The sequence below is a fragment of the Chrysochloris asiatica genome, unplaced genomic scaffold, assembly GCF_000296735.1.
Source record: "Chrysochloris asiatica unplaced genomic scaffold, ChrAsi1.0 scaffold00025, whole genome shotgun sequence".
In the NCBI taxonomy this organism is placed as follows: domain Eukaryota; kingdom Metazoa; phylum Chordata; class Mammalia; order Afrosoricida; family Chrysochloridae; genus Chrysochloris; species Chrysochloris asiatica.
The window spans coordinates 7451300-7460250 of record NW_006408543.1 but is presented as its reverse complement, the minus strand read 5'-3'; the positions used below and the strand labels follow the sequence as shown (position 1 = coordinate 7460250).

Sequence of the window (8951 nt, the reverse complement as noted above, 5' to 3'; positions counted from 1 at the left end):
TCTTTCCATGAACTTTCTGAAGCCCCCTTGTACACTTAGAATGTTCCCTAGAAGGGAAGATGGTGAGACTGCCTATCATAGGCTTTGAATATGTTATAAGGAGGGAGTAAGTCCTGGGGAAGGACCTCATGGCTGCTAAAGTAGAGGGTCAGTGAAAGAGAAAAGACCCTCAGCACGATGGGACTGACAAGTGGTTGCAAAAAATGGACTCAAACACAGCGCCAATTCTGAGGGTGGCACCGGACCCGCAGTGTTTTGTCCTCTTGTACATGAGATCACTAGGAATTGGAACCGACCGGACAACCCCGTAACAACAACAACGACAAGAAGACAAAGACTTTATTTTGAAATGAACATGCTTAGTTGCTTGAATTATTTTTAGAAAATGATTCCTACATTTTCCTAGTCCCTCACTCGCAACTCATAATTTCCTACAGCGGCCTTAAAAAAAAAAAAAATCCCTTTGTAAATATCTTTTATGGAAATATTGACCCAGCACATTTACCAAAGCCTTAGGAATTAAAAGATAAAACAGATCTGGAGTTTGCACAATGCAGATTCTTTGTGGAAATTTTTAATAAAACTCAGATGTGCAATAAAGGGTCCAAATTGTTCAGTGTGGCCAAGAGCTAGCCATTTCGGGCCAACCACAAAGCTTATATTGAACAGAGAAGCCCAAGGCCAGAAAGCCCCATCCACTAACTCACATTCTGTTGGCATTGTAATCACTTAGCCTGATTTCCAAAGCATTACCACCCAACTCCACCAACCGCTGTCAAGAGTGTTACACTGTGGGGACCTGCGTGTTGCTTTGACGCCGGAAGAGATGCCGTGGGTATTTTGAATGGCAGCAGGGTCACCCATAATGGACAGATTTCAGCTGAGCTTCCACACAAAGACAGACTGGGAGGAAGGAGGGTGGGCTACTTCTGAATGATTAGCCACTGAAACCCTTAGGACTAGCACAGTGACAGCAGCCATGGGTCTCAAGCACTGCAGCCATTGTGAGGCAGGTGCAGAAGTGGGCGGTACTGCCTTCTGTAGTCACTATGGGTCAGAATGGGTCGGAGCTGACTCCACAGCACCTGGCAACAACAACATCACTCAACTGGAGCTCTGCTGTGGCTCTGTAGGGTGAGCATTGACTGCTAACCACAAGGTCGGCGGTTCAAAGCCACCAGCCACTTCTCCAAAACCTACACAGTGTTGTTATGAGTTGGAACAAACTCAATGGAACACAATATCACTCAACTGGTATAATCTTCTGATAAGAAGTAAGAGCAATTTAAATCAGAATAAAATGGAATCCCACGTCAACAGTCTTGAATTACAACGGACCCTAGGTATGAGGTGAGAAGCACTTCCGTTTTTCCTTTTTCCCACAGAAGATATCTTCTGAAAATAAAACTGAAAAGGAGTTTAATTTCCTTTAAAGAGACCGAGTCGTGGAATTTTTACAGTCCGTGGGCTGAAGTTAACTAACCACTTTATGACTAAGCCTTCTCTTTGCACGAACATTGTGGAGGGGGGAAAAATCAACAAAACATGTTAAAAGACTATGAAGCTAAAATTCCTTCACCAAGCCTTGTCTGAGAGAACAAAATTAAAGTATAATGTGTTGTGGTTGTTGTTGTTATTAAGTGCTGTTGAGGTGGTTTGGATCCATAGTGACCTTATACAGGGTTTCTGAGGAGCAGTTGGTAAGCTTGAACCGCTGACCTTGAAGTTCAAATGGCTTTGCAGTCCAGTGCATTAACCCACAGCGCCACACAGTGTCAGACAGAAATCAAGTATCTGATCTCATGTACATAAAGGTAGTGGTGGTTATGTGCCGTGGAGTGTGTTCCAACTCATAGCCACCCTGTGCAGGGTTTCCGAGGCTGTTTATCTTTATGGGAAGGAGCCCTGGTAGCATAGTGGTACGAATCGGGCTGCTAACCTCAGAGTCAGCTGTTTGAAACTACTAGCTGTTCCGCGGGAGAAAAATGAGGCTTTCTGCTCCCACAAACATTTCAGCCTCGGAAACCCTGTTCAGGGTCGCTATGAGTCGGAACCGACTCCATAGCACATAATCACCACTACCACTACATCTTTATGAGAGCAGAAAGCCTCCTCTCTCTCCTGCCAGGGTGGCTGGTAGATTCAAACTGCTGACCTTGTGGGTAGCAGCCCCGCTCAGAACCCACTACGCTACCAAGGTCCTTAAAAAGTGAGATTGTTGTTGTTGCCAAGCACCAAGTACTGGTTCTGATTCGTAGTGACCCTGATAGGGTTTCCGAGAGCGGCTGTTAAGATTGAAGTGCCACTGCCCTTGCCGTTCAAACTGACTTTGCAGTCTAAGACATTAACCCGGAGCACTATTCCAATTAAACAAGAAAGAAGCTGTTAAAATGTGGCCACTTCATTTGTGCTAATAAAATGTTACTATCCTGGTGTGGCGCTGTAGGATAAGCACTTGACTGCAAGGTTGGTTTGAACCATAAGGTCGGTGGTTCAAACTCACCAGCCCACTCTTTGGAAACCCTATACAGGGTAGCTATGAGTTGGAACTGACTCAATGGCACTTAACAACAACAGTCTACTTCACCGACATTTGTGATAATAATTATAAACCAACTCCATAGAAAAATCCCAAATTAGGAGTGACTGAATTTCACGAAACCAGAAAGAAAAAATGGTTCATATTCCCAGCATTGGCGCAAGTAAAACTATGTTCTTACAAATCGTAAAAGTACATTTCACCTACTTGGCCTCAAAATCCAGCTTCTGATCTTAAAACAGTCCATTAAAATTAGTTTTAAAATGGTAGCAGGGTGTACTAGAAACACGAGAAGCTTCATATGGAAATTCAGAACAGCTTGCCAAGGTGCATACTTGGTTCTAAGGAAAGTCTCAGGAAAGACGTCCATCTGCGTTAAGAATGCTGTGGGCTGAGGGTCAGTTTCCTAACTGAGCAGTAACTGAACTTCAATGGGCAGCTGCCCTCAGCAGGCTCTTAACAGGATCCAAGAATCCCCTCACCACTGGCCTGCTTGAGGAGCACTCCTAGCTCATCCCACCATCAGAGGATCTTTCTGTACCATCTCTGGGGTCAACAGATGACATAATACCTGAACATACCCACTCCTTAACCCTCAACCATTCAAGATCCAAAGGGGCAGCAGGTCCCCAGGAATAAAACTCAAGAGGACAGGAAGGGATTTGAAAGAAGGATGAACAGAAACGGCAAACACAGCAGGGAGGAGGTGGGAACACTGCTGTTACAAGGCGGGCGTTGGAATCAATGTCATGAACCAAAATGTGTTTGAACTGTTGAACGTTGTAAACTCAATTTACTCCGTAAACTTTCACCCAAATCTCACTAAAAAGTTCAAGAAATCCAAGGCCTGAACAGCAGAAGCCAGAGGTCAAGTTTCCCCTCACCTTTCACTGTTCTTTTTACCGCTGGATGAACTGCTGGTGGAGCCTGTTCGATTCCGATTTCCTTTTGAGTCCCCAGAGCTCTCTCTTCGACCACCAGGGGAGACTCGTTCAGAAGAGCTGGTCCTTTTGATGGTACTGAAAATGGGATGTAAATGACAACAACATCTTTAAATATCATGATTTTGTTTTATTGCCAAGTGTGCCAATATACCCATAGGGCATCAAGGTACCATGTGGGCATTTACAAGTTAGATGGACTGTAAAATCCCATCTCTAGAGATCAACATGTTTTTCTGGATGTCACTTCGGCATTCGTGACTCTGCTCGGTGTCAGTTACTGTAATTGTGGCAATGGTGTGGCTCTGTAGGATCAGCACTGGACTGCCAACCACAAGGCTGACGGTTCAAACCCACCCTCCGCTCCTTGGAAACCCTGTACAGGGTTGCTATGAATCGGAACCAACTCGACAGCACTTAACAACAACAATGAAGCTATAGGAAAAATGATCCCTAAGACCTCCAGTCATATAGTTGAAATGCTTCCAAGGCCCACAGGGAAACAGACTGCCCTCGAGTAGGCTTCAGTCTGGAACACTGGGTTTTCTCAGGGTTCCATTTTGTCCTCCAGAGGACATTTATGTCAAGAGATATTTTTGGCTGTCCCACTGGGAGGCTGCTACTGGCCTCTAGTGGGTTGGATTGGGTTGGGTGCTTTCAAGTTGGCTTTGCTTCATAGCAACCTTAATAACAGAGCACAACATTGCCCGGTCCTTTGTCATCCTCACGGACTCCAGGTGTGGCGTTGTACGATCAGCACTGGACTGTGAACCGCCAGGTCGGCAGCTCAAACCCCCCAGCCGCTCCTCGGAAACCCTATACATGGTCTCTATGAGTCGAAATTGACCTGACGGCACTAACAACATGCCATCCTTACAACAGTAGGTATGTTGTGTCCACTGGTGTAGCCACCATCTTGTTGAAGATCTTCCTCTCTTTCGCTGACCCTCTACTTTATCAAGCACGATGTCTTTTTCTAGAGATTGTCGCTGAACATCCTACAGTGCCCAGGAGAGCCCCAACCACAAAGACTTATCCAAGGCTCTTCCATCTCAGCACCGTATACTAACATTTTGGGTTGGAACAGGCACAGATAGAATGCCATATATAATGACAGATATTCCCTCCAGTATAAAACGCTTTAGTTTAGAAGTGATGTCCACGTAAGGCTTAACTATCTTCTGAAAACCAGGAGAGGACAGTACTTGGAAGCCTGCGGAGGGACGTATGTCTGGGGAAGACAGCCTGTGGAACATTTCTGCAAAGATCAAGTGAGAGGCTGGAACGTGAAGTCATTACACAGCAGGAAAAACCTGCTGAGCGAAGGGAGAGCCACAGGCATGACGGTGCATCCGAATCAGGGGTGGGGTGAAAGGCCATCGCTGCTTGTAGAGCTAATGTAGCTGCCCCATAGATTTCAGCAAACTTGTTTATCTTTACAATGAGGTCATCAATTTCTTGAGATGCTATCTCACTAGTCATCTCTGCAGACTCATAGAAGCTTGATAGGTATGCATGAAATGAAATGAACGAATGAGCGGCAGTATCGTAGGGAAAGACAAGAGTTGCTTTAACTTAGAGACAACTCCAAGGTGGATGGGTAGGGGCTGGTGCTCCTGGGTGGGGCTCTACAAGGAGGGATAGACTGAGGCACGTCAGATCCATCACAGGGAGTTGGGTACCAGTGACAGTGGACAGAAGAAAACACAAGTCTTGTGGTCACTGAAGGGGCCAGTGAACCTGGACAGCAGTGAGGTGGAAAGGAACCATGGGAGAGAAGAACCTGGAGGAAACCCCCTTTATAAAGACGCAGTTGAGGTAGCAGAGACTCCAGGAGAGACAAGGAAGAGAGGAATGAGAGATGAGGTAACTAGGAAGTGTCTTCCTTGCGCTGTGGGTTGGGCGTTGGGCTGCTGACCACACGGTCAGTGGTTCAAACCCACCAGCTGCACCTCAGGAGAAGAGGAGGTATGTCTGCTCCTGTAGAGATTTAGGGTCTCGGGAACCCTACCTGGGGTGGCTGTGAGTGGGGACCAATTTGAAGGCAGTGGGTTTTCCGTGCGGGTGGAAACGGAGGCAACGTCCAACAAGGAGTGACGAAGAGCTGAGGGATCTGGGGCAGATTCCGGGTTGGATGTCCACGTCCTCATCTCTCCTCAGGATGATACAGAAGTCTCAGGCAGAGGCCTATCTCTGGCCGCGCTGCGGCTCATCCTCAGTAGCCTGGCAGCTCCTCCTCACGGTCCTTCCTCCCAGCCATCTGCCAGTCTGTTCCCTTCCTAACTTCCAACCGTTCCACTCCAGGTCTTCAAAAACTGTACGGAGGGTGGGCTTCTGAAAAATCCCCTGACTCTGCGGCTGCTTAGGCCAACACGAGCAGTCTGAGGAGCAAATGCAGATGCGATGACCACGTAATAATGATTTTTATTTTCATGCGTGTTCTCGTCTTTTCGGTACCCAAGGGAGTGCTGGCCTTACAACAGAATCCTTTAATATTTTTTGGATCCCACGCTCCGCTCATACTCTTCTCTCTTGACTACGTCAGAATCTTAACATTGGAGTCTGCATGGAGTCCTTTTAATGTCGAAATGTGAATTTTTAGAAGGCTCAATTTGGGGACAAGGAAAATGACAGCTCTTCAAGAGAGTGTTAAATTTCTGATATTTGGGATTGAAGTCTAATGAACAAAGAAACCTCTGTGCTTACAGTTCAAGAGGATTTAACTTACTGTTGTTGAATCTATTCTGACACATGGCGCCCTATAGGACTGAACAAAACAGCTCCAGAGAGTTTCCCAGACTGTCACCTTTATGGAAAGGAGCTCGGTGGCTTGGCGGCTAACTGCTCAATGCTATCCAAAAGGAATGTGGTTTGAACCCATCAGCTGCTCTGTCGGAGAAAGCAGTGGCCATCGACTTCTGTTAACGGTGACAACCTTGGAACTCCATGGGAGTGTTCCCGTAGTCACTACGTGGTGGCTATGGGTCCGAAGCAGCTTGAAAGTCACAGGCCATCTTTACGGAAGCACAATGCCCTGGCCTTTTGTCCAGTAGCTGAGTGCTTAACCATGGTGCCACTAGGGTACCTCCGATTTAACTTTGTGGAATCATTTTCCAAGCATTTGGCACAAGGCTCTTAAAAGCACAGTGTGCCCCATCCAGGTAAAGAGACAGAAGAAGAGCAGCAGCAGATAGCAGCCCAGGGCTCCTGGACACTTTTCCAAGTTCATGGCAAGGCCGTGGCAATTTTAAGAATTGTTTACAAATCCTTGAAGAGATGACAAGCCATGACCCATCATCAAATAACGACATCCACTAGTTTCTCAATAATTCAGACTCAATCTAGTGGATGAAGGAGTTCATCAGGGACAGTAACGACGACGGCAACAGCCAATACAGATTTTGAGTCCTTTTTGCTTCACACCTGTATTTTCATTTACACGTCAAAAGTCCCCTTCAAAAGCAGCACTATTGCTATCTTGCAGCGGGAGAAACAAATTCAGGGGCATGCAACAGCTTGGTGGTGGTGGTGGTTATGTGCCGTGGAGTCGGTTCCAACTCATAGTGACCCTGTATAGTGTTTCCGAGGCTGTAAATCTTTTCAGGAGCAGAAAGCCTCATCTTTCTCCCGCGGAACAGCTGGTAGTTTCGAACTGCTGACCTTGAGGTTCATAGGCCGATTCATAACCACTACGCTACCAGAGCTCCTATAAAACAGCTTTGGTGAGGTCATGTAGCAAGAGGCTGGGCAGACATCACTCCACGCCGTTCCTACCTATGCAGACCAACTGCAGGTTATGAAACACAGAAGAAGTCTGGTTTTGGAGGACCCCGTGAACATCTAGGAAATCAGTTAACTTCAATCATGAGTACTGGAGTTCAGATTTTATAGACAGGAGGCAGTGAGTCACCCCTTAAAGCTATTATGTTAAAACTACTGTAGAAGCAGCTAAGGTTATACATGCAAATCTAGTCCTTCTCACCTTGGTGATGATCTATGCAGTTTGCATGCATTGAGAAGGCTCACAGACCTGTTTAATCTACATGTGAAAGGCACAGAAACAAAGCAGAAAAACAATGTGAGTGGGAAAATATTTTGAGAAGTTTCCATAGATTCCAGAACATACACCACACATCAACATGGAAAACACTTTGTTTTGTGTATGCAGACTTAGACTTGGTGATACTCCATTACAGCACTTCACCATCCTGTCATTCACACATTTGTATTACAATATGTAACTTACAAACAAACAAAAACAACCTGCTATATGGGTCGGAATCTACTCTACGGAACTTAACAACAACAACGACAATTGTTGTATTCATAGGAAGAAGTAAAAAAGCCCCCCAAAACAAGCCAGTTCCTTTTTGAGAACTCTGAGGAATGACGGATGACTTGCCAGCACTCCAAGTGGAGATAAGACACTTGCCAGAGAAGGGCAGCTGGGGAAAGAGCTGTTGTTGTTGTTAAGTGCCGTGGAGTTGATTCTGACCCATAGTGACCCTGTATAGGGTTTCCGAGAAGCAGCTAGTGAGCTTGAACCGCCGACCTTGCAGTTCAGACGGCTTTGCGGTCTGGCACATTTACCCACGGTGCCACACCAGAGTCCGGGGATAGAGTGAGGAACATCAAAGATGGCGTGTGTGTGCTGAGCAGTCAGGGAATCAAGATGCTATGAGTCTCAAAAGTGGTAGAAAGAAGTACTTAGCGTCTTGTGAGAGAAGAGACTATATATTTTCAGTGTGTAAGGCAAATCCTGGTACAGTGTTGTAGGTTAAGAACCAGACTGCTAACTTCAAGGTCAGTGGCTCAAACCCACCCGCTGTTCCCCGGAAATCCTACTCATGGTGGCAATGAGTCAGAAGTGACTCAACCACACTTATCAACATGGCAAGTAAAACATTTCTGGTGCAGAATCGTACAGATATGGTCATTATTTTCTTTTCCCATATGCTCTCTACCTTTTTTCCCCCAGTCACAAATATTCCAAAGACAATGTTGTTTGACAGGATGTGATGTATTACATTTAGTGTGTTGTTTTTTTTTTGGGCGGGGGGAGGCAGGGGCTCAGTTAAGCGGAATGTTGCTGGTGGACCGTCCAGTCGGTTCTGACTTCTGAAGATATTGTTGTTGTTAAGTGCTGTTGAGTTGGTTCCTACTTGCAGCAACACTGTACATACACAGTTTCCATGAAGTGACGGGTGGGGCTGAACCATGGATCTTGCAGTTAGTAGTCCCGTGCTTATTCTACACACCAAGACTCCACAGAGATGTTGTTAAGTGCGGTCGAGTTGGTTCTGACTTATAGTGACCCTAATTAGGGTTTCCAAGGAGCGGCTGGTGAGTTTGAACTGCCAAGCTTGTGATGAGCTGTCCAGGACTCCCATGGAGATATTAGACATCATTACATTTCTGCAAGGAGCTCTGGTAGCGTAGTGGTTACGAATCGGGCTGCGAACCTTAAGGTC

General features: G+C 46.1%; 1 protein-coding gene across 2 annotated transcripts in view; it reads right to left on the bottom strand.

Moving 5' to 3' along the window:
* The window catches only part of EML1 (echinoderm microtubule associated protein like 1), a 135278-nt gene that overhangs the window by 81559 nt on the left and 44768 nt on the right, over positions 1-8951 (bottom strand). Inside the window, exons 3-4 of one of the 2 annotated variants that reach the window (XM_006839520.1) lie at positions 7463-7519; positions 3424-3558 (exon numbers count right to left, since the gene is read on the bottom strand). In XM_006839520.1, the coding sequence (XP_006839583.1) occupies positions 3424-3558; positions 7463-7519 (192 nt within the window). The remainder of the gene's footprint in view (positions 1-3423; positions 3559-7462; positions 7520-8951) is intronic. The other variant, XM_006839521.1, reaches the window with a different exon arrangement.